Source organism: Bubalus bubalis, chromosome 11 (genome assembly GCF_019923935.1).
Source record: "Bubalus bubalis isolate 160015118507 breed Murrah chromosome 11, NDDB_SH_1, whole genome shotgun sequence".
Taxonomy (NCBI): Eukaryota; Metazoa; Chordata; class Mammalia; order Artiodactyla; family Bovidae; genus Bubalus; species Bubalus bubalis.
In genome coordinates this window covers 33,684,723-33,710,836 of record NC_059167.1, presented here as the reverse complement: position 1 = coordinate 33,710,836, position 26,114 = coordinate 33,684,723, and the positions used below count along the sequence as shown (strand labels likewise).

The 26,114-nt window shown below is 35.6% G+C and overlaps 1 protein-coding gene and 1 non-coding gene across 2 annotated transcripts; one reads left to right on the top strand and one right to left on the bottom strand.

Moving 5' to 3' along the window:
- The first annotated feature begins 4 nt into the window (after positions 1 to 4).
- AP5M1 (adaptor related protein complex 5 subunit mu 1) lies at positions 5 to 19,444 on the top strand. The gene is made up of 8 exons (XM_045162061.1): positions 5 to 399; positions 6,376 to 7,021; positions 10,371 to 10,598; positions 11,150 to 11,289; positions 12,005 to 12,090; positions 12,184 to 12,302; positions 15,595 to 15,691; positions 18,735 to 19,444. The coding sequence occupies exons 1-8, from the start codon at positions 326 to 328 to the stop codon at positions 18,815 to 18,817; spliced, it is 1,473 nt and encodes a 490-aa protein (XP_045017996.1). The 5' UTR covers positions 5 to 325; the 3' UTR covers positions 18,818 to 19,444.
- A 5,578-nt stretch (positions 19,445 to 25,022) lies between these two features.
- LOC123464741 lies at positions 25,023 to 25,154 on the bottom strand. The gene has a single exon (XR_006639766.1). It is a non-coding gene; the product is annotated as a small nucleolar RNA SNORA72 (small nucleolar RNA).
- Positions 25,155 to 26,114: the final 960 nt, after the last annotated feature.

Sequence of the window (26,114 nt, the reverse complement as noted above, 5' to 3'; positions counted from 1 at the left end):
AAGGCTCCCCGCGCGAGCGAGTGAGGAATTATGATCCTTGCGGGCCACCGTCCCGGAAGTGGACTCTGGAGAAAGAAGGTAGTTGGGCTGATAGAGATATGTTTATGAGGACTTAAAGTGGGGATTCACGGAACTTTTTGTGGCGTGCGTTGTGCCGGACAGACCCAAAGGTTTTAGTCACTTCACCTGAAGAAGTTAGCTTCTCTGCTGAGCCCGATCTGTTTGCGGTGGAGCAGAAGGTGGCTCTGAAGACGCCTGAGAAAGCCCGTCTTGGCTCTGCCTCGGTGGCCACCTTAGTGATAAGCTGATGCCTTAGTGGCTTATCATGGCCCAGCGGGCAGTGTGGCTTATAAGCCACGAACCAGGAACTCCACTGTGTGGCATTGTCAAATTCTCCAGGTAAATGCAAATCTGTATCCTTAGGCGTGATAGATAGGATGGATGGATAGTGTAGCATAATTTTGTGATGCTGTGTATTCCTGATCCAACACCTGGGCAAGTTACTTAACCCTTATAACATCTGTTATTAATAAGTGGAGACTGTGATACTACCTCATAGTGTTGTGAGAATTAAATGAGTTGATGCCTGGCACATTTTCTCCTGAGTAAAGTGAAGTGAAAATCGCTCAGTCGTGTCCGAGTCTTTGCGAGCCCATGGACTGTAGCCCGCCAGGCCCCTCTGTCCATGTGATTCTCCAGGCAAGAATACTGGAGTGGGTAGCCCGTTCCCTTGTCCAGGGGATCTTCCCAACCCAGGGGTCAAACCCAGGTCTCCGTCTGGCGGGCGGATTCTTTACCAGCTGAGCTACCAGCGAAGCCCTACCATCTTACCAGCCTTACCACCTGCGTAAGATTGGTACAGAGCTGACAAAAGGAAAGGAAACTTTCTGAGCAGTAAATGTTTCAGATTTTTCTACTTTTGTTAATAAAAATCGTGTAAGGACATTTTAATTCATTCTTCTGAAAAGTCCTTGCTGAGCAGTATCAAACTGTTACTTTCAGCTTCTTATGTTTAATTCCTAGAAATTCTCTTTACTTCTAAAGTTCCTAATTGTTGAAAATTGAAAAAATACAAAAAAAATTAAACTGAATTCACTTTTTAAAAATGGTGTGAGCCGATCTAGTGCCACTTATATAAAATTTGCCACGTTTTATCAAAATAACTCTGTGCAGAGAGTTACACATACAGTAACTCATTGTAAAGTATGGGCGGCAATTGAGTAACTTGTTTCACCTTTTATTCTTGTAAACATTCATTCTTCCCTGAGAAAAGCTCTATAGTGAAGTATTCATAGCTAGTTCTGAATCTAGATTGAGGCTGATAAAGATGAGTATATTTTAAGTGAAAAGTAGTAGGCAACGTGAATATGAATAATTCCCTTTCCTTCCTAAACAATTTCTGTTATTGTAGACATAGAGACTTGAAGTTTACCATTTTCTCAGGGACACTTGGCTTACATTTGTTGTTGTACTACCTCAGGAGGTTATTTATAATCTTTAATATGGTTCATCAGCCTTTTTGGTCCATCCTTCCCAGATACTCCTGCTTTATTTATATATTCCCCTTGGTATCTTTATTTCTGCCATTTGCCTACCTCATATGATTGGTGTTATGGTTTTGTTTGTGTGTTCATATATATATATATATTTTAAATTCTATAATTTAACGATACAGATGTCATTCCCATTTCATAACATTTGTCAGATTTCTCAGCATAATTTTTTTTTTTTTTGGCTGCACTGCATCTTCCTTGCTGTGTGGGCTTTCTTTAGTCACAGTGAGTGGTAACTACTCTCTAGTGGTGCACAGGCTTCTCGTTCTGGTAGCTTCTCTCGTTACAGAGCATAGGCTTTAGTAGTTGTGGCTTGCAGGTTCTAGGGCACAGTAGTTGTGGCCCATGGGCTTACTTGCTCCACCGCATGTGGGATCTTCCCAGACCAGGGATTGAACCTGTGTCCCCTGCGTTGGCAGGCAGATTCTTAACCACTGGACCAGCAGGGAAGTCCTCTCGGCCCTATTTTTAAGAAATATCCAGGTTACTTTGTGTTCATCTCAAGCATCACTGTCCACCACTTCAGTGATGGAAATGGGATGATTTGGGAGAATGGCATTGAAATATGTATAATATCATATATGAAACGAGTCACCAGTCCAGGTTTGATGCACGATACTGGATGCTTGGGGCTGGTACGCTGGGACGACCCAGAGGGACGGTATGGCGAGGGAGGAGGGAGGAGGGTTCAGGATGGGGAACACATGTATACCTGTGGCGGATTCATTTCGATATATGGCAAAATCAATACAATATTGTAAAGTTAAAAAATTAAATTAAATTTAAAAAAAAGTGTTGAACATAAAAAAAAAAGTTCTAAACTGTGCTGTCTAAATTGTAGCCACTGGCCACAGGTAGTTGTTGAATTTTTGAAATGTGGTTATTGTAACTAAGGAACTCAGTTTTTAATTTTGTTTCATTTTAAGTTTAAAAAGCCATGTAAGGCTGGCAGCTACTATACTGGATCATGCAGATCTAGGCCATTGTTTCTGCTTGCTCTGTAGTACTCCATGGTTTCCATCTGCCACATTTTACATATCCCCTTCTCCTGCTGGTGATCTCCCAAATTGCCTCCAACTCAGCTATCAAAACCATGCTGCAGTAAATAACCTCAAACAGTTACATGAGACATATCTATACTGGTTTTGACTACTACCAAATAATTAGCTCCTCAGAATACTTTGACCAGTCTACACTCTCACCATCACTATCTCTATTCTTTTCTAACACTTACTGCACTTTTTGCCAGTATTGGTGTAAAGAATATCTTACTTTCATTTGCATTTCTCTATGGTAGCAATGATGATAGTCCTTGGGCTTTCCTTTTCTGTGAATTGCCTATACATATTCTTTGTTTTTTCTTTGAGATTTGCTGGCTTTTTCCTGGTAACTTGTGGGAGTTCGTTCTGTAATCTTGATATTAGTCCTGTCATTTTTAGCTATTACAGATACTTGATCTTAACTTATTATCATTGTCAATGAACTTTTCATTACTTTGGTTAAACAGAAACCCTTAGTTTTGTTACATAGTAGTTAGCCCTTTAGGGGATTTGTTGTAGTCTTTCCCTACCCTTATTGCCCAAAGATGTCTTCCTACATTATTTTCTCTTGACTTTGTCATTTTATTTATTATATTTAGGCCTTTAATCCATCTATAGTCCATCTTTGGATGTGACATTAAGTAGGAATCTTACTTTGTTTTTCTCTGTACTATGAGCCAGTTTTTCTGAATCATCTTCCAAACAGTATGTATTTTCTTCATTGATTTGTGGGCTGTTTTGATAGTTTTTTATGTCTTCCATTGGTTTGTCTCAGTTCTATTACTTTCTCTGTTCTTCTGCCAGCACCATACGGTTTTTATATCTGTGGCTTTGTAGCTTATTTTTATATCTTACAGAGATAAGATTTTTGTACTGCATACAATAACTAGTTTCTTGAAGAAGCTGTGCTTGTTTCAGAGCTTTTCCCACCATTCTCAGAATATTTCAGAACAAAACTTAAGATACGTTTGGGTGGACTTTTCAACATCTCTATGAAGCAGCAAGTTCAGTTCAGATAATTCATCTGTCACTTGTTTATCTTGTATCACTGAACAAATTAATTAGGTTTTATTTTTTTCTGTTTTCTGACCTCTTGGGCCTAGAGTTAGAGTGAAACAGGTATATGTATTATCCACATATTTGCCAAAGGATAAAGGCCATCACTTAAGATTTGAGAATCCAAACGATTTTTCCTCTAACTACTTTTTTCCCCACAACAAAACTTGGTTTAGATTCTGGTTTAGAGATTTGCTGTCTGGATAGACAGTAACAGCACCAACTCAAGTCTAGCTTAGGTTGGTATTTTTCCCTATAGTTGTGGGGCCATTTAAAGTTCAAGTTCTACTTTACAAAAAGCCTAGAATAAATCTGAAAAGACAGATTGAGTCATCCAATAAAGTATTTATTGAGCACATATTGAGGTATCATATAAGAACCCAGGGGGCTTCCCAGGAAGCACTAGTGGTAAAAGAACCCACCTGCCAATGCAGGAGACCTGGGTTCAGTCCCTGGGTGGGGAAGATCCCCTAGAAGAAGGCAGTCCACTCCAGTATTCTTGCCTGGAGAAGCCCATGGACAAAGGAACCTGGCGGCTTCAGTCCGTAGGGTCGCAAAGAGTCGGACACAACTGAAGCGATTTAGCACTACACATAAGGTCCCAGACTGACTTATTTTTACAATTTCAGTCATGAAATTCTTGCACTTTGAATTTTAAGAGAACACTTAAGAGCTAAAATTTCCCTTTCCTCAATCAAGAAAGCACATCAAAATGTAAATGAGTGAGGTTCACTAATACATGAATAACTTTAAATACATTCTCATTTTTCTTTTTTAAAATTATTTAAACAGCAATTTGTCTCAGTTCTGTTACTTTATCTGTTCTTATGCCAACAACATATTGTATTTATATCTGTGGCTTTGTAGCTTATTTTACTATCTTGTAGAGGTAAGGTTTTTATACTGTGTACAATAATTAGTTTCTTGAAGAAGTTGTTCTTGTTTTCAGAGTTTTTTCCCACCATGCTCAGAATATTTCAAAACAAAACTTCAGATATGTTTGGGTGGACATTTCAACATCTCTATGAAGGCCATAAGCTGGATCCAGATAATTCATCTGTCACTTATTTATCCTATACTAATAAAATATTAGTAGTATTAGAGAATTAGTAGAAAAACATTTTGGCTAGGTGTGTTCTTGATCCTTGATCAGAATTGCCTGTATGTTCTTTAGCCATACCTTATTTTACAAATAAGAAAATAGACTTTGGGAAGTTAGGCAATTTATACAAAAGCTGTGCTGTGCTTAGTCTCTCAGTCATGTCCAACTCTGCGACCCCATGGACTGTAGTCTGCTTCTCTCTTCATGGGGATTCTCCAGGCAAGAACACTGGAGTGGGTTGCCATGCCTCCTCCAGGGGATCTTTCCAACTCAGAGATTGAACCAGGTCTCTCACATTGCAGCCAGAGTCTTTACCATCTGCGCCACCAAGGAAGCCCTATACAGAAACCAATAGCAAATAATTGATTTTGTTGTGGACTTTGGAGTGGAGAAATAAGGAATAGGGAAAGTACTTTTTTTTTTTTAATTAAGAAAATGTGATCTAACATTTTTGTAAATAAGCAAAAAGTATCTCCTGTTTCTCCCAAAAAGGGATGAATTAGTAACTTATTGTTCAGCATAGAGCTTGCAAACCATAAAAGATTATTCTTATTTTATTCTTTTTGTTACCTCATAGTATCTTCCAAGGCCATATAGATAAACCACTATTACTAAAATGCCCTTACATATTTCTGTACGGCTTGGCAAGAAGACTCAGGGTACTAGTGAATTCCTAATGTGGAGGATTAAATTAAACCACTTTTTTCGATCCTGCTCTACTAAGATGGAATCAGAAAAAATATCCTGTGGTGGGGTGGGAAAAATTTATGAAGGGAATCAAAAGGTACAAACATGGCTATAAAATAAGTAAGTCATAGGGTTGTAATGTACAGCATGGTGACTATAGTTGAATTATACTGCATTGCATATTTGGAAGTTGCTAAGACAGGAAGTCTTAAAAGTTTTCATTATAAGAAAAAAATATGTGTAACTGTATAAGGTGACAGATGTTAACTAGACTCACTGCAGTGATTATTTTGCAACATATACAAATACCAAATCATTATGTTGCTTCCCTGAAACTAATATAATGTTATATGTAAATTATACCTCAATTGGAAAAAGAAGGAGGGAGGAAGGAAAGAGAAAGGGAAGGAAAAACAAGACAAGAAAATCTTCTTTGCAGTCTTATCTGTAACAACAGAAGTGATGTTTCTACCAATGGGAATCCAGATAGATTGTAGTTCCTTAACCCAATGGAATACTATGCAGCTGTAGCTTCATGAATACTAACTTGGAAAAAAGTAAGTTTCACTGCAAAATGTATCATTGTTTTTTAAAAATGACAGTGTGTTTATGTTTTAAACATACACATGCCTTGCTTATCAAGTGGGAATCTGAATAGCCAAGAGTCGAGGATTTTGAATTAGAAACAGGTATCCTACCTATTTAAAAAGTGAACTAAATTCAATTTTTAAAAATAAAAGAAAATAGCATTTATCATTTGAGATATATCAAGTACATAAGAGTTTAACATTAATATAATATTTTTTTGATTGTGATTTTCATGTGTCAGTGTATGTATTTGTTTATTATTGTGTGTTTTGTTAGTATTTTCCTTGTATTGGTTTTGGACTTCCAATTTTTGCAGGAATTAATTATGTTTTTATTTCCATTGAGGCAGACGGTATCCAACTGTTGAAAAAAGAGCTAAAGTCTTCAATGGAGCAAGTTATGTGCCTGTTCCTGAAGATGGTCCCTTCCTGAAAGCACTGCTTTTTGAACTGAGATTGTTGGATGACAAGAAGGACTTTTTGGAGAGTCGTGATAGCTGCTCACACATCAATAAAACATCCATTTACGGAGTCCCAGTAGGAAGTGAAGAACTCTGGCCAGTTGTTGCTTTTCTGAAGAATGGCATGATATATGCTTGTGTTCCACTGGTTGAACAAACTTTATCCCCTCGTCCACCATTAATTAGCATTAGTGGAATTTCACAAGGCTTTGAACTTCTTTTTGGGGTACAGGATTTTCTTTCCTCAGGTCAAAAAACTGACAGTGAGCTAAATACCAAATTGAGCCAGTTGTCTGACTTGCTTTTACAAACGTGTCCCTTTGGCACTTTGTTAGATGCCAACTTACAGAATTCATTGGACAGTATTAATTTTGCTTCTGTTACTCACCTACAAAAACAGCCAGCCTGGAAAACTGGAACATACAAAGGAAAACCACAAGTTTCTATTTCTATCACTGAAAAGGTAAACTCCATGCAATATGATAAACAGGAGATAGCAGATACATGGCAGGTCGTTGGAGTTGTCACTTGCAAGGTGAGATTTTCTCTGATACTTGTTTTATCATACCACTTAATATTTATGGAGAAAAGTAAATTTTGCTGACTATTTTACGTCATAATGTGACGTTCTTGATTCTTACCATAAACAGCAGTCATTAGCTATTATATTCAAGTGAAATTTTCTAATGTTATCTTTTTGCATTCTTTACTAAATATACTATCTATATGCAGTTGACCCTTGAACAACATGAGATTGAACTACATGGGTCCACTTATATACAGATTTTTTTCTTTGAATACGTACTACATTCAGTCCCATACTATCTGCAATTGGCTGAATGTACAGTTAAATCCATAGATGCAGAACCTGGGATACAGACTGCTGACTGTAAAGTTATACATGGATTTTTGACTGCACAGAGGGTCAGCTGCATTGCTGTGTAATGAATTAACCTGTCATCACAACCAATAAACATCTACTATACTTGTAGTTTTTGTAGGTCAGGACTTTAGGGGCAACTTAGCTGGGAACTTCTAATGTGGATGTCTGTCACAGTCAGTATTTCAGCTGGGGCTGCAGTCACCTGAAGGTTTGAGTGGGACTGGAAGTTTTACTTGTGAGGTGACTCAGTCACATGGCTAGCAAGTTGGCCCTTATTGGTAGGAAACCTCAGTTCGTTTCCACATGGACTTCTCAACAGGCTGCTTAAGATTCTCACAACTTAGTGACTTCCCTTTGACCAAACAGACAATGGAGCAGGCAGCCAGCCAGCCACCTGAGGCACAAGTGAAAGCTGTTCTTCTTATTACCTAGACTGAAAGGTCACGTAGCATCACCTCTGCCACTTTCTGTTCACCAGAAGCAGATCACTTTGTCAGCCCACATTCAAGGGAAGTGGAATTAGGCTCCATCTTTTGAAACAGTAATATCAAAGAACTTGTGAAAATATTTTAAAGTCACTATACTTATTTTCCAGTTTTTTTAGAGTGAAATTGATAAATCTTTGACTTAATATCTGAAATCATTTTCAGGGACTCATTTTATTTTTTTTTTACCTTTTTATTTAAACAAGTCACTAGGTAAATATAGGGTTCTCTGGTTTAAGGTTAAATAATAGGAAAAGACAATGAAAATAACAATACAGTTAGCAGTGATAATTGCCACATTCAATAATGATCAAAAATAGAAACCCTCCAAAAAAGAATGCTTATACATGTATATTAATATTCTGAGGTGTCTTTCTGTTTTCTTCCTTTATTTTCTGCACTAATAAACTTTTTATGTATCATATTAATGTTGAGTGAGTGCAAGTCACTCAGTCGTATCTGACTCTTTGCGACCCCATGGACTATACAGTCCATGAAATTTTCCAGGCCAGAATACTGGAGTGGGTAGCCTTTTCCTTCTCCAGGGGATCTTCCCAACCCAGGGAGTGAACCCAGGTCTCCTGCATTGCAAGCAGATTCTTTACCAGCTGAACCACAAGGGAAGCCGAAGAATACTGGAGTGGGTAGCCTACTCCCTCTCCAGTGGCTCTTCCCAATCCAGGAATCAAACCAGGGACTCCTGCATTGCAGGCAGATTCTCTACCAACTAACTATCCAGGAAGCCTGTATTAATGTTGAGTAGCTATGTAAAAATCTAATAGATTAAAAGTAGATTTCAAGAACAGAGAATTAAAATGGTCCTGGCAGACAAATTGAGTCTTTATTTTTCTTTTTAACCTGTGTGCAAGCAAAGTCATTTCAGTTGTGTCCAACTCTGACTCTTTGAGATCCTATGGACCATAGCCCACCAGGCTCCTCTGTCCATGGGATTCTCCAAACAAGAATACTGGGATGGGTTTCCATGCCCTCTATCAAGGGATCTTCCCAACCCAGGGATTGAACCTGTGTCTCTTACTTTCCCCGCATTGACAAATGAGTTCTTTACCACTAGCACCACGTTGGAAGCCCCTTTTAACCTTAAAGTGATCTAAAAATGTATGTGTTTGCTTTACACTCTCTTCTATTATGGTCAAATATACATTCCAGCTATTACTTTTAATGGAAATAATTACCGTAAATGTCTCCAACTTAAGGTGTTTGCAGATTATGTCATTCACACCTCTTAAAGTTGTTGAATGCACTTCTCCCTTAAGTTCTGTAAAATAAAAGTAGGGAAATTCACTATGTGTTTTTTCATTCTGTGGTAATGAACAGGGAATATGTTATATATAATTTAATATTAATTCATATCATGGTATTTAAATAGGTCTTTGGTAGACTGACCCTAGTTTTTTGCTTCTGGGAATTTTGAACTGGCTTCTATTCTTGGTCTAATACAGATAGATGATCATGATGTTTAGTATAGGAATGAGGGTTTGTTGACTCAAATATAAGAGGAACTGAGAGAGTAAGTCTCTGATCCTCTGACAGTCACTAATGACTCTAGCCTAGAGACTAGGATACACAGAGAAGCCAGAGTTAACAGAAAAGCAGCCACATATGTGTTACAACCCCAAAGCAGGAGTTCATGGAAAAGTCTGAGAAAGTGCTGTGTCTGGCCACCACTGCCTTAAAACAGAGCTCAGAGTGAGGTCTGTGAAGCTATCATATCTGGTTTCTATGACTTTCCTACTATAATGACTTCCCTTTCCCTTCTATCTCCTAAATCTCTCATGAGTACCTCTCACTAGCAAACTAACCCAGACCACATAGGGAAGAAGATCCTGGGCTGCTCTGTGTAACAAAGGTAGGCCACGGAGGTGACAATACAGACTATAAGGCTTCACACAACACGTGTAATGAATTGACTATTTAAGAAGAAAAGAGCATTGTTGCTGGCAGGAATAGCACATACAAAAGTGTAGATATAAGATATGGTTTATTCAGGTAAATTCAAGAATCCAGTAAGTCTAGAGCATTACTTGTGGGGTAGAAAATGGTTAAAGAAATAGGTGGGAACCAAACAGCAAAAGCTTTAAAAGTAATATAAAACTGAGGGGCAACTATTGAGAGGTTTTGGCATGGGTACAATAGAATTAAGATTATTTTATTAAGATAGCTCTGGCATTGATGGAGAATCTATTGATTAGAGGAAAGTGAGTCTAGATACACTTAGAGGGCTGTGACAGAAATATTTTTTGTAATAGGAATAGAGAAAAGTAGTTTTTTAAGGATTTTAAATGTAAGCAGAGGGTTCTAGGAAGGTTCTCCTGGTCTCTGGCTTGGGTTTCTGAGAGCTGTAATAGTATCATTATCCAGAACACAGAAAGCAATGAGAATAATTCCTTGAAAGAAAAGTGAGTTAAGTTGTGAAAAGTGCCTCAGATAAATTAAGAAAAGCCTCATCCAGAAGAAGACTTCTTCAAAGCTCTCGGTGATATCTGTTTGTGTTGCAGTGTGATCTAGAGGGCAGCATGCCAAATGTTACCATTAGCTTGAGTCTCCCTACCAATGGATCTCCACTTCAGGATATTCTGGTTCATCCTTGTGTGACATCTCTTGACTCTGCCATTCTGACCTCTAGTAGCATTGATGCAATGGATGATTCTGCATTTAGTGGACCGTACAAATTTCCGCTCACTCCACCGTTAGAGTCATTCAACTTATGCTACTACACTTCCCAGGTAAGCAACCTTGGAGAAGTTGGCACTTTGCTAATCTTTACATCTATGAATTGTGTTGTTAGGAAATCACCATACTTTTGGTCGAAACAAAACCTTTTCATGAGTTACTTACCAGAAGATTTAGATTGTTTCCCCTTAATCAGCTTTTTCATGACCAATTTAAGTGACTGCTGACTTGGGAGGGTGGGGGAGTGAAGATACAAGCAGAGCAGCAGGAACTGTGGGCATGTGTCAGGGATCAGTATGGCTAGTGCATGTTGTGTGTTGTACGTCATAGAGAACCTGGAGGAGGAGAATCTGGACAAGCAAGAGGAGGAAAAAGAATGTATTACACACCTTTGTAAGGTACCTTTCTGGAAATAGAAAGAGATGGAAGAATCCCTGTCCTTAGAAGGACTGTAGCTCCATCATCTGTTGTCAGAATGACTTCATTAAAGGCATATGTGTATATAATGACTATATTACTGCACAGTTCTTTCCTCAGTTACCATTGGCATTTTAGACCCATTAACTTGAGAATCATGTAAAAAATGTGTTTGTTTTGTTTCCAGGTCCCTGTTCCACCAATTTTGGGTTTTTATCAAGTGAAAGAGGAAGAAGTACAACTAAAAATAACAGTTAATTTAAAACTTCATGAAAGTGTGAAAAATAGTTTTGAATTCTGTGAAGCTCATATACCTTTTTACAACAGGTAGGAATAAAATTACATGATGCCATGATTTCTGCCTTCCTCAGTACATTGGCACTGCCCTATAATAAAGTTGTCTTGGTTTTTACCTTATTTTTAAGATCTAAAAATTTCGTGTTATTCAAGTGTATGTTGATTCTGAACCAAAACATAGTTGTAAAAATAATCTCTTTGTTTTTTAATGTCACCATTTTTCTGGTTAAATTTGCTAGTAAATTATAAGCTTTAGCCAGTGTAGCTTCCTCAGGGATTATTTTTCTACTGGCTTTATTTCTAGCAATTTCTCTGCACTGTACCTATATTAATAAGTTAAGCCAATGATAAAACCTGGTGAATTAAGTCAATTATAAGATTTTTCCTTACCAGCTCTACTTTTAAATTTGTTCTACAGCATAGTTCTTTTCAAAGGCTACATACTATATAGTAAAAATCATAGTTTTAATGTTATGTAATTCATGTGCCTGTATTAATACAATGACTTTGGGGTCATCTTTAGAATTAATAATGAAATGTATAGCATCACCAAAAAGATTTATTGTGTTTCTGTGTTTTTTGAGATATGATACTCATTATTTATTCTGCTCTATTCTGCAAACTTAAATGCAGATTTGCTTTATGTTGTCTTTGTATTAAGTGACAGTAGCAAGATTTGACATATATCTCTTCAAACTTAAATCTGTGATTTTTTTTTTTCTATTATCTCCATTTTTTTTTAAAGAGGTCCCATCACACATGTGGAGTACAAAGCTAGTTTTGGCCAGCTTGAAGTATTTCGAGAGAAAAGCTTATTGGTCTGGATTATTGGTAAACTAGGTTTTGGTTTTTTTTTTTCTTTCATTCATTTGCTGTAGAACCTATTTAGTTTATAATAGTTGATTGGTATATTACTGTTTCTAGGACAGAAGTTTCCCAAATCAATGGAAATTAGTCTTTCTGGAACTATAACTTTTGGAGCCAAGAACCATGAAAAGCAGCCATTTGACCAGATTTGCATCGGAGGTACAGCATATTTAAAGGTAAATATATTTATATGGCTCACTACATTAGAGATCTTTCCTTTGTTTCTGAAATACATGTATCTAATTGATTTTTTTTTCGGAGAAGGCAATGGCACCCCATTCCAGTACTCTTGCCTGGAAAATCCCATGGACGGAGGGGCCTGGTGGGCTGCAGTCTACGGGGTCGCTAGGAGTCGGACACGACTGAGCGACTTCACTTTCACTTTTCACTTTCATGCATTGGAGAAGGAAATGGCAACCCACTCCAGTGTTCTTGCCTGGAGAATCCCAGGGACGGGGGAGCCTGGTGGGCTGCCAACTGTGGGGTCGCACAGAGTCGGACACGACTGAAGCGACTTAGCAGTAGCAGCAATTGATTTTTAATGTTTTGTAATCCTTTGGGGGGATAGGAATTCTTTTTGTCTAAGTCCTCTTCTAGATTTTAGTAAAATTCTATTTATTAGTCACTTTCTATTTCATGTAATACTTAAATATTTTAAGAGGAAAGAATTATGTAAAATTTAAAACACTTCAATTTAACCTCTTTCTACCCAGCTCTTAAGATACCGCACTTGAGATTTGTATACAAAGAATATAAGATACAGTCTTTGCGCTCTATGGGTTTTTCAGTGATGCTTGTCAGTAATTAATCAGGACTACCTGCTTTTGGACTTTCAAAAAAAGACTAAGCTCTTCCAACCAAAGTGGTCAAGGAAAGCTTTGTAGTAGTGATGAACTGTAAGGAAAACTCTGAGGCCCAGATAAGCATGAATATGAAGCCTTGAAGATGGAACTAACATTTGTATAGGTAAAGACATGGTTTAATCATGGGAATGAAGGATAACTAGGCATATTTAGGAACCCCTGCTAGAAACAGTAGTTACACAGAAGGCTAGATAAGTGATTTAGGTCTGGACTGTAGAGGGTTTGAATCTGGCTTTCACTGCTTGTTAGAAAATGTTATACTTTTTTTGAGTATGGGAGTGGTCCTTCAGAAAGTGGTACTTTATGAGGATCAGCCTGAAATGGATGTGAAGAAGATGAGAGAGGAAAAAAGCTAGAGACAAAGAAACTTTTTTAGTATTTCAGATGAAAGTTGATAAATAAATGATGCTAAGCTAGTATAGTGTCACAGAAAGAGAAAGAAAGGGAAAAAAAGAATAGAGCTGTGGTAAGGGTAAATCCTTTAATCTCACTAATTAAGTAGAAAGATAAGAAATAGTTTTAAGTCAAAGATGGTGTCATTAAAAACAATTATGACTTAAACTAGGGGCTTCCCAAGTGGCTGAAAGGTAAAGGATCTGTCTGGCTAGTGCAGGAGACACAAGAGACATGCGTTTGATCCCTGGGTCGAGAAGCACCCCTGGAGGAGGAAATGGCAACATACTCCAGTATTCTTGCCTGGGTAATCCCATGGACAAAGGAGCCTGGCAGGCTACAGTCCATGAGGTCACAAAAGAGTCGGACACAACTGAGTAACTAAACAAAAACAAACCAGACTTGAAGCTCCCAGAGAGCAGAGACCATGTGAATCTCATTCATTATTTTATTCTGAGCATCTAGTTCAGTACCTCACACATAAGTATTTGAAGAATGGATAAGTGTACTTAGAAGAAAGCTCTATTTCTTAGAAGAAATACAGAGAAGGTTGAGAGGGAGTGGGCTTCATATCACGTTGTTGCAGGTAATAGCAACTTATACCAAGGTGGGTGTCTAATAGGGGCTAAAAAATCTAAAGTTGATTCTTAAGAGAAAGTTCAGCTGTTCATAGGATCTAGGAGTTATCCATGGAAAAGAAATAGTTGAGGCAGTAGAAATGAATAAGGTCAGAAAAAGATAAGAGAAAATAGGAAGATTCAGGTGAATTAGTGAAGGAAAGTGAAAAGGTGATCAGAAAGGTAGCGGGAAAATCTAAATAGAATAGTATCAAAGTAGACTGGAATCTATACATAAAAGTGACTAGGGGAAATAGTAGTGAAATCAGAAGTACACTGATGGTATTTCTTCTGTATTGACTTCAACTGTATCCACAAGGTTTGTTTCAATGATTATTAAAAAAATTCCCACTTCTGTATGTTTTTCAGAAAAAAGTGGGATGTTAACTATGTTATATGTTTTTTCAAAGGTAGGGACTATAACTTTTCTATTCATTTTCATCACCTAACCAGTTACAGTGTCATAGAAAGCATGTAATAGATATTTGTGTTCACTGAATAGATTTATTTTTATCATATCTAGTTTTGTGGAAATCTGCCTTGTCATAACTTCCAGCATCCAGAATTATACCAAACAAGGAAGCCATAGATAGCTCTTTACTGTTAGATAATTTGAGTGGCACTAGGGAAAAAAATTGCTGAGGAGACCTGAAAATTATATCTATGCATGTGATCAGTTAGTTTGACAATCAAAAGAAGAAAGACAAGAAATGAGAGAAATATTCAGGAAAAGAAGAAGAAAGAAAAAAGTATAGAAAAACTATCAGGCTATTGCAAATTCAAAAGCTTTTAGCAGCAAAGATGAGGAGAATCACAACAAAAGGAGGCTGGTCTGTGATAGACCTTTCATAGTTTATGTGGCTATCACTATGCCTTTAGCAAAGGTACTAATGGCCCTCTCTGTTATAGCACAATATATTAACTGGCATTTATACTAATGACACTACATGATCAATTAAATTCAGGAATTTACATTCATTCATTGCCTTCGTTGATTACATTTTAGAAAAGTTCTATATAAGTTAAATCTTAGTTTTCTGAAAAATCAAGTAGAGCATTTTATTCCCTCCAAAACCAGATAAACTGGTGTTCCCTTTTTAGTAATTACATGCTTGTGTTTTGCTAAAAGGTGTGTAAAAGTATTATGGTCTGAACTATATCACAATCACCTAGTCTTAGAGACAGAAGAGAATGTACAGAACAGCAGACCGCAGGGAAGGGCCAGCAACATCTGTAATCAGTCGGCTCTGAGCGCAAATGCCCATTCTACTACCTGTTTCCACCTCTGAACCTCGGTTCCCTTGTTTGCAGAATACAGATAACTTGCCGTGTAGATTAGACTGTACATTAGTGACGGGCCTGGTATGTGTTAAGCACTTTGTAACGGCAGCCTTACAAAGAAATGACTCTAATGCTAAAGGGAAAGATTAGTGTGTATGTGTCCATGTGTACACATGCACACATTAACAATATTATTTGTGATTTTTGTGAATTGCGTGAAATAAATTCCTAAAATTGTGTCAAGGGAAAAAAATGTGACCATCATTTTTACCAAATAATCACCTTAACTTGGTACATTTCTCTTCTGGTTCTAGCTTCATTTTAGGATCTTAGATTACACACTCACTGGATGTTATGTGGATCAGCATTCAGTTCAAGTTTTTGCATCAGGAAAACCAAAAATAAGTACACGTAAGTTGCACAACTTCAAGCCAACTTGAGGGAATTAAAATGGTGTTACATTATTATTAACTAAGATAAAATTAAAATGTGGAAGAAAAAGATAAGAAAATAATCCCAATTTATAAAAATTCTGGCCTAAGCCATCCTGTGTTAATAGGTTATATACGTTGCCCTCTGCCTTCTCCTATTTATAAAGTGGTCTGAATGAGCAAGAATTGACATAGAGGTGGGCTCTAGTCTAAAGTTGAATTTGCTTTGCTCAGTTTATAATATACTCTTTGACTCTTCGGCAAGTTAGTGAACTTCTTAAAGTTTTAATTTCCTCATGTATAAATTGGAATTAGTAGTAGTATTTATCTCAGGATTGTTATGAGATTTAAATAAAATTTATATTGATCAAGCACTCAACATAATATTTAGCATGTAGCATGGATTCAATAAATGTTAAGTGTGAGTATTAAAATTTAAAATATTTTTAGCCAGTGCCACAGTCAGTGACCATTACTTAGTACCCTGCTTTACCAAAAGGAGACCAATAGAAAGTTTCTTGCCTTTAGTGAGTTTGTTAGTGTTTCATATATATATGTATGTGTTTCATATGTATACAGTGTTTTATATATATATAAACACATATGTGAAAATATAGGTAGACGAAACAGCAATTTAATTAAAATTATTGAATTAAAACTTTAATTCGGATCAAATACAGACATATGGCATAAAACAAACAAGTAGTTAGAATGAGGGTAGAGTTAGCTGAACATAAGTAGAAACCTTTTTGCCTCATATGTTAAGACTAAAACTATCATATTTAGATACTGCTAAGTCACTTCAGTCGTGTCCGACTCTGTGCGACCTCATAGACGGCAGCCCACCAGGCTCCCCCGTCCCTGGGATTCTCCAGGCAAGAACACTGGAGTGGGTTGCCATTTCCTTCTCCAATGCATGAAAGTGAAAAGTGAAAGTGAAGTCACTCAGTCGTGTCCGACTCCTAGCGACCCCATGGCCTGCAGCCTACCAGGCTCCTCCATCCATAGGATTTTCGAGGCAAGAGTACTGGAGTGGGGTGCCATTGCCTTCTCCAATATTTAGATAAGTATATCTAAATCATCAGGGCTTCTCTGGTGATTAAGTGGTAAAGAATCTATCTGCCAATGCAGAAGATGCGGGTTCAATCCCTGGGTTCGAATGATAGCCTGGAGAAGGAAATGGCATCCCACTCTAGTATTCTTGTCTGGAAAACCACATGGACAGAGGAACCTGGTGGGCTACAGTCCATGGGGTCACAAAGAGTTGGACCCAACTTAGCAGCTGAAAAACAACAATCTTAAACTAAGGGTTAGGGTCCTTAAAGTAGGAAAGATAGGACAAGCAAGACTTTGGAATTTGAAAGTTTCAAAAGATTATAGAACTCAGAACTACTGAATTCTAGGTAATTACTTGTGAATGGCAGTAATAAATTCTATGAGGTATAACCAGAATAAGCCATATTCTTTACTGCCATAGGTTTTCCCTATGCTTTCTCCTATATCATTTTTTTTAAGAAATTCATACATATGAAAGAATCTTCATAATGCTTTAAAAAAATTTTTTTATGAAGGCACAGTATAATTGTTAGCTTGGACAAACCAGAAGTATTGTCTAAATGTAAATAGACCAGTGTTTCTGTGGGAAATATGTTGTCTCTTTAGATAAAATCTAAAATATTGTAAGTATATTGTTAATATTACTAAACATTGTAGTAATTTTCAGAGAGCATAATACAGAATGGAATGTTTCAGTAATATACCTGCTTCTTAATATATGAATGAAAGACGTCATTTTAAATGGATAATTATAACCAATCTCTTATTTCCTTCTTCTTTTAGTTTCAAAATATAGCTATCACTTTGTGCAACTATGTGAAAAACTTTATTGTGCCATCATCTTGACAAGAAAATCTATATTCATAATATACAACTTAGTTCTGATAATAGTTTAATAATGCTAATGATGGTAATTTAAATAATAATAACTAATCTTTATTGCTTACTATGTGCCAGGCATAGTTCTGAATACAGGCTGACTCATTAAATCCTTAGAATGCCCTACGTAAGTGTTATCTCCATTTGATGGATGAGGATGCTGATGGAACAGAGAGATTAGGATCACATAGCTAGTAAGTGGCAGAACTGGGACTCAAATCCAAGCAGTCGGTCACTGGAGCCTGACCACCTAACCAATATGCTGTTGCCTCTCAGTGTTACTAGATTCTCAAACTGAAGTAACAGTGAAAAAAGGCAACAAGGTAATGATCGTTGTTGTTGTTCGGTCACCCAGTTGTATCCAACTCTTTGTGACCCCATGGACAGCAGCACGCCAGTATTGTACACCTATCCTTTTCATTATGAAGAAGATGCATGAAGAGGTATTGTAGAAAAGGCAGGATTGGATAAATAGAGATGTATGGAATAAGAATTTACATGTGTCTAGCTTCAAACGAGCATTATCTCAGTTTTATGTGTCAAAAAACTTTAATTCAGAGAAGTTGTCATTTGTTCAAAACTATTAAAACAGAAACCTTAAATCTGATCAGAACAATAAGAAACCACTAAAGCAACCTTTTTAAAACATTACTAGAAAGTTGAGTATGTATTTCTATCTATGAAATTTTGAATGCATAAAGAATAGCAAGAATAGAATCAGAACTGTGATGAAGAGGTGACAGAAGGGAAACCAATGAACATATTTTTAATGTTTTTGTAGCTGAAGTAATGGTCTATAAGAAACAGAATTTAGGGAAGATGTGAGGAAAAAATTAGCAGGTTTAGCATGAAGGATATCGGCATAAATTTGGCATATATAGGCTAAAAGATGGATTATTCATGTATTTAATAAACCCATACTTTTAAAGTGGTTGAAGTTATAATAATGCCTTAATGAAAATTGAATTGAAATGACTGTCTCAAAGAATTTCCTCTCTTGAAATAATTGTGTTCCAAAATTTTAAATACCATGACTTTGCTTTCTCATTGAATTTTTGTTAATATAATCTTATCTTTTTTTTTTTTAGACCGGAAGCTAATTTCTTCTGACTATTACATCTGGAATTCTAAAGCTCCTGCTCCAGTAACATATGGATCATTATTACTGTAACTGTCTCGTGTTTAAATGGGATTTATACACTAGTAACAATTTAAATCAGTCTTTTATTTTTAATGTATATACACATAACCTGTAATTGAAAATCATTTATTTAATGATAAAATATTCTTGTTCAATGTTTTTAGTTTGATTTAGTTTGAAAGAACATTTTAAAAACTAATGTATCCAGTTTTTTTACCCTTGATTTTACTTAAGTATGATTCAGAGCATAAAATCTAGTGATTGACTTTCAGCTTATTTTAGACTAGTCTTGACTTTCCTTGCTATACGTGCTTCTTCCTGCCCCTGTGGCAGACATGGCTAATCACTCACAGCCGTCTTTCTCCATTGGGCATTCCTGGATTTGGAATCAGGCTCCTTCACAATCCAGAGCTGCAGGCTGCCACTCCCAATGGATTGTAGATGACATGTAAAATAAAAAAAACTATTTGCTCTTGCAAACCTGAGTACTAAGTGCTAGTACAATGCTTTGTTACAGAATACCAGAGACCAATTAGAAACAACTGTAAATCTCTTGAGAAAATAGCCAGTGAAAATGAAGGAAAATCGTTTAAATATAGTAACATGTTTTTTAATAAGAACTATCCTACTGACTAATAAAGAATCTGCATAATTCTATTTACAGTGCTTATCTCTGTTCTAGAGTTACTTTTCAAGCAAACATATTAAGCTGCAACAGTAACATTTTGTTTAGAATGTCAGTAAGCACATTAAGAGGTGTGGGATACCTTCTGAAGATGAGCATAGTATTTCGTGATTACTGAATATCTGCAGCCAAATTTGTAAAGATAAATTTAGATATAGTATTGGTTTTTCTCTGTTTTATTATAATTCATTAATGGATGCATTCAGGTTAAAATTCAAAAGCTATCTTATGGGTGTAGAGTATCACTTAATCTTATTTCAGTTTCGTGTAGCACATTATCTTTGCATTTGTCACTCTTGTTTCCTTATTGGCATGCTCTTGGTTTCTTTAGGAACCATCCAGTCATACTCTATTCTCTACCTATTTTTACAATTATATATTACATTCTATTTTCATAGTAGCTCATTGTCAAGTTGGACTTTAAAGGAAAGATGAAATGCAAGAAAAGATGAAATCTCAAGTTCCTCAAAACTTACTCCATGTCAAGTTTCTTTTTACAGAAGAGTTATAAAAAATATGCATCACAAATTAATATTCAGTTAAATTGTATCTTGGTTTCTTTTTTATGAGTCTCAAAGAAAAGCTTAGAAAAAGCGGCGAACTTTGTGAAAGAAAGCTATGGTACTTTGAAATGAGATTGCATATTAATTTAGGATTTGAAATATGATTTTTAAAATTAAGGTCAGTCCTACTCATTATAAACTCCTTTTCTGCAAAGCATTATGGCATAATGTTCTATGTTCAGAATTATCCCAAGTAATGAAAATGGAGTAAATTCCAGACCAGGACTTTAGCTTATTATTCTAGGCTCATCACAGATCATCAGTAGTAAAAAAACTTTCCTTTTGAAAGAAGAAATCATTCCCCTTAAGTTTTTTTTAATCTCTTAAACTCAAGAGAAGTTTAACATTTCACTTATATTAATGGAGCTATTTGTACATCTTGATTGTATAAATATTTATCCAAGTACACTAAAACAGGGAAGAGGCATTTCTCTAGTGAGTGGGCTGAGATTCCATATAATAAACCCCTAGGTAAGCAGTCAGAAAAACCAGTGAATCTTTGCTCTGACACTTCTAGAAACCTGAGGAAAATCTAAGAAGTACTGGAGAAGTATAGGGACGATGGGGAACCTGATGCCATCTGTTGCCATTCCATTCTAACATACCGCTACAGAACTTAAACTAACTCATGTTTTCATCCTGTTGAGATCAGCTGGGCACACTGTGATGCTTTTGATTTTGTCTAGAAACCTGTCACTTCAGGATAATTTCTGAAGACAAAGTCTGTTTCCCGTTTGGTAGGTGACCTGTTTAATGTTTTCTCTGTGTCTGGGAACTCCTTAGTGTAATTAGCGACCTTTGAACTCCACAACTAATCCTGAGCTATTTTGTATTCCTTACTCATCTTTAAGGCTGGACCTTTCTTTTCTTCAGAGTCCGCTGCCACAATTAAAGAAGAAACAGCTGCATTTCAAAGGGATTCCGATTCCAGAAGCTTAATCGTGATTGACATGTTCTTATTCTAAGCTATAAGACACTCTTAAGAGTCCTTTCTTGGGTTAAAACTTCAATCATTTTCTAAAAAATTATCCCACTATGGATTTTATTCATTTTCTTTGATAACTATTCTTTGCATTTTTTAACTTGAAAGATGCTGTGCATTTGCACTGAATATGAGCACCTACTTCCAGTTAAAGATTTGGATGGTGTCAGACCTACTCCAGAGGCAGAATTGCTAAATTCCCTTTTAGTGCCAAAAAATATGATTATGAAATCTGATGTCTATCATATGGGTGATTATTCTTCAGTAGACCCAAAATGTACAAAAAGTGTTAAATTTCTGAAAATGTACTCCAGAAAAGATAGTTCATGATTTTGATAAAACTCTTCATTTCTTTATTTTTTACAAACAGTATTTTTTAAACTTTTTAAAGTCAGCAGTACCCTTACAGTGTAAGTCAGTCCCCTTACAGTGGTGGGCAATTTTTACCTTTTACTTTTTAAATAATTAATTCAAATGTCAGGTTTGAAGAAAATAACCTGTCAGGAATTCTTAAATTATTTGTTTAAAAAAATTTAAATAAAACAGTCTTATAAAATTAATTTATTCACACTAACAGTATTTCTAATGAGTTTAAACTAGTTTTATACATCATATGGTTTAAGGTGTTTCAAAGCACAATTTTATACATAGAACAACTGCTAGTATTTTTCTTCTAGTTTTTATTGTAGTATTTCAGAATTCTTTATAGACATTCATGGACTCTGCACCACCCCTGGGAGGTAGGTAGGTCGAGTTATCATCCAGAGTCTCTGCTGGGACCGCTGCCACAGCACAATGGTTGTTTCTAAGACAAAGGTCAGAAAAGGGATGTTAATAAACAGTCCTCAGGTTTAAGGGACTTTTTTAGGATTACATCTTAAATTCCAACAAATCAGATTTAGGAGTTACTGAAAGTGAAATTGATCCATCCCTCATCCAAACTTTGCAATACTTTCCTGTTCTGACATCATTTAGATAGTTAGCTGTATTATCAGATTAGAAACCATTGTACCAGCCTGCTGAAAGGAAAAGGAGGCAAAAAGCTAAACATGGGATGAATTCTGAACCTTTTAACCTGGCTGAAGTACGTTGGTCCCTGTTATGCAAATACCTTCAATCCTCTGCTAAGTTCAGTGGAAATAATTTTGTTGAATGACAGGTTTATTCAGCAAGGATTCAGTTGGTGATTAATCCCCCTTTGATCTAGGGTATTTCACTTAACTACCAGTTACCTCGTTCTGACAAAGTGCAACTGAGATTAGGGAGATCACTAGAACACTACCAGGGTGTGCATTTATTCTCCATAACCTTTTAAAGCAAGGGCCAAGAATGCAATTTATTTTCAGTATTTGAAGATGTAAAAGTCCTGCCTGCTAAGTTAGAAAGTCAATTGAATACCAAATGAAGTTTATTTCTTACGTAATAGAACAAACGTTTCTTTTTACTTTGCCCAACAATGATTTTAGGAAACTTAGGCTTTGAAGTAACAAAGACTACATTCTAAGTACATCTTCTAGTTTTGTTTCATATACTAGAGTGTATATATATTGGCCCTGAGATAACCCAAAAATCAAAGCTGCAGCTTAGGCTGAGAGAAATGCTTCTATTTTATGAAACTGCACATTTTCTCCCCATCCGCCCCCATTAAAAACTGTCATGGAATGTGGTAAATCCAATTGGGGAAAACACGTCACAATATACAATTACTCATCTTAAGACTTCTGATTTCAGAGCTTTATTTAACTTTGTCCTTTCTTGAGTAAAAAGCTTGTTATGTTCCCATCATGAATCAGATCTTTTTCATAAAGATACCATTACAAAAATACTTCAAACTCATTATTTTAAATTTATCAAAATAACTATTTTCCACAGTATTGTTTACTATTTTACTAATTTTTCTGCCTTTTTCTTGCTTAACTGGGTACCCTTCTTCCATAACTCTAATCTTTGAAATATTTATGAAAATGTGTACAATATTTGAAGGATAAACTTGTAAGGTGTTTCATGCTAGATTTCTCAAGGAATTCACTTTGTAAAACTATTATCAGTATCGGTGTCAATGTTTACCTTGCCAGATGTCAAATTTGGAGATTTATTTCTTGAGTGTATTTTGAGAACCTTAAAAGTAGAAACGATGTATAACAAAATTTGTTTTTAAATAGTAAATTCTTAATGACTAGTGTTATTACTATAGACAAAGCTTTTTTAAATGCTTTATAGTTGTTCATTATTCTGGTATCAATTTGTAGGTTATATATTTGGATAATTTTCTTATACATCTTTTTGGCTCAGACTTTTATGATCCAATTTCTTTTTTTTTAATTTATTTATTTTAATTGGAAGCTAATTACTTTACACTGTTGTAGTGGTTTTGCCATACATTAACATGAATCAGCCATGGGTGTACATGTGTTCCCCATCCTGAACCCTCTTCCCACCTCCCTCCCGATCCCATCCCTCAGGGTCATCCCAGTGCACCAGCCCTGAGCACCCTGTCTCATGCATTGAACCTGGACTGGCGATCTGTTTCACATATGATAATATACATGTTTTAATGATATTCTCTCGAATATAAGCAATATTGAAATGCTCTTTTCTATTTAAGATGAAAAAAGTACCTGAAGACTGAATAAGGTGATAGATAGAATCAGAAAATTGAAACTATATATCAGACAAGGGTGATCCAATTTCTAAATAGAAACAGTGACTCAAATAAGGGCATATCTAACTTATGTTGGTGCCAAATGAGCATCTCTAATTTGAATTTAATAACTAAACTTTCTGAATATCTTTTAATAGCAAGTTACTTAATCATGGTAAAACCTGAGGATCATAAAAAATAGAAGATAGAAGGCGGGGTCCCTGACCATGTTACTAAGAAACTACAATAGTATTTTTAATAATTATACAGTAAATTTTTAGTTAACATTGCAGTATATTTTGAAATATATGCTATCAGAAAAAATATATATAAAACATAGATGTTTATGTGCATGTGTTTATATAATTATATGTTAGTGTGTCCAACTTGGGAGGTTTCCCTATGAAATATTTCATTAACATGTCAGGAAGAAGAATATTCGAAGTCAAATATTCAAATATCTTGATCTAACCACACTTAGTAGTAATGAAGAGAAGCAGAAAATGAGTATTGCCAAAGAAACTCTTGAGGTTACTTTTATAAAATGGTTAAAACTAGTATGAGTTGAAAGTTTCTCAACCATTATTATCAACAGCTGTTTTATGGATATGATAACATTATTGTCTATATATAGATTGGAGCAGTGGAATGCCTTATCTGTATTACTAGTTTACTGCTTTGAAAGCAGATTATTCTGAGGTCCAGACTGACTTTTCTCAGGCCTTGGCCAGTCTGTGTAATTGATGGCAGTATAGTGTTTAATATTTGATGCACAGCATTTATAGATGGACAGATGCTCTGGAATGGAAACCACCTGCTAAATTGTTTTTCTGGTAGGACATGTGAAAATTTGTATCTCTTAATATTCCATTAAACCTTTAAAATGAAGCTATGTTTTGTTTAAATGTCTTCTTTTTAAATGATGTTTTCTGTAGGAAAAAAACATTGTTTAGTTAACACACTACTAATAAATAAAAATGAAAACTCTTATTAAATTTTTTAGTTTTTCTTTCAAGGGACTTGAGTGCCCTCTACAGGTTATAGAGATAACCAATGACTGTAATTAAAAAAAAAAAAACAAAACAAAACAAAGCAAAACAAAAAGCTCCAACCAGTTTTACTAAAGGAAAACTGTTGATTTACTTTTCACCAATTTGTTCCAGTCTTCTAATGATATCAGAATCACCTAGAAAATAAAGCACAACAATTTTTCAATTCATTTAATGGTAACTACTAATCATCAAACTAGCAATGGTTATCTTCAAAAGTTATCACACTAGCTGTGCTGCCATTTCTCAATGTTGATCAGATACCTAGAGTCACAGACACTGCTCATACAAGATGCAACATGTAAATTGGACTTGGTTTATCACCAGCATTTATAAAACCAGACCTAGGTAAAGAACTAGATCTGGGGACACATGCACGGTCTTAACATAGTGAACATTTGGCCTGCCCTAATGATTACAAAATCAGAACAGGGAGAATATTTGCAGTGACTGTATTTTTAAACTCTGGTTTTTCCCTCTTAGAAGCAAAGCGTATGTGATCTCTTTTATTCATATTGTTAACTTTGTTAATTTGCCAGTGATTGAAGTAAGGGTTTTTTTCCCGCCAGTTTTATAGTTCAGTGTGAAGAATATAATGTTAAAACCATTGAATTTCCAAATCACTTAGCTGGCTTTTTTTTTTTTTTTTGGTGGAACTCTTTAAATGTTAGAACTATAATAATACACTTTCTCTTATAGAAAGCAGATTGGGAAAATATTCAGCTATTTTGAAATTTATTGAAAATGTGGAGAAAAACTTGATTATTTCCAGTTACATTTTTAGAATATTATACATTGAAATAAATAAACCTTTTTGAATATCCATCATGTAAATTTATTAAAGTACGTGAGTTTTATTTCTTAATCTTGTTGGTGAGTGGTGATTGTGTTCAAGCTCAAAACATAAGGCTAAGTTAGAATTTCTTTATTTAAAAAAAGTTAAGATTGAACAGATAATGCTTTGGTATTATTGTTGCATAGATCTACTAACTAGAAAGAGTATTTTTACTTAAAATGCAGAGATTTCATATCTGAGTCACTCATTTCAAAGTACACATACTTTCTCAACAAGTGTAACAGATTTATTTCAAAAGGATATAGGAATTCATTTTTTATATGAAACTATAGAACTGGAGCACTGGTGGCACTTCTGATTCACTTAAAACTGCCAGGGAAACTAAATATGATGAGAACTAGAGGAATGACTGGATCAAGTTAATAGAAATAGATCCTTTTGCAAGCCACATAATGATCCTGATCATCAACCTTGAAAAGTAAATTAGAACAAGCAAATTGCTGTTGAAAAATTCTTTCAGCACTGTGCTGTTGCTACTCAGCTAGTCATGGTTCAGCCAGAGGCAAGGAAAAAATGCACTCGGTTTTGCATTAACAAAGGAAACATTATTA

What these genes read in the sequence shown, in the direction of transcription:
- AP5M1 (XM_045162061.1), top strand. Translation starts at nt 326, where the DNA reads ATGGCCCAGCGGGCAGTGTGGCTTATAAGCCACGAACCAGGAACTCCA. An exon ending in GAGGTACAGCATATTTAAAG is followed by an intron (nt 12,303 to 15,594) that starts GTAAATATATTT and finishes TTCTGGTTCTAG; the next exon opens with CTTCATTTTAGGATCTTAGA. An exon ending in AAAACCAAAAATAAGTACAC is followed by an intron (nt 15,692 to 18,734) that starts GTAAGTTGCACA and finishes TTTTTTTTTTAG; the next exon opens with ACCGGAAGCTAATTTCTTCT.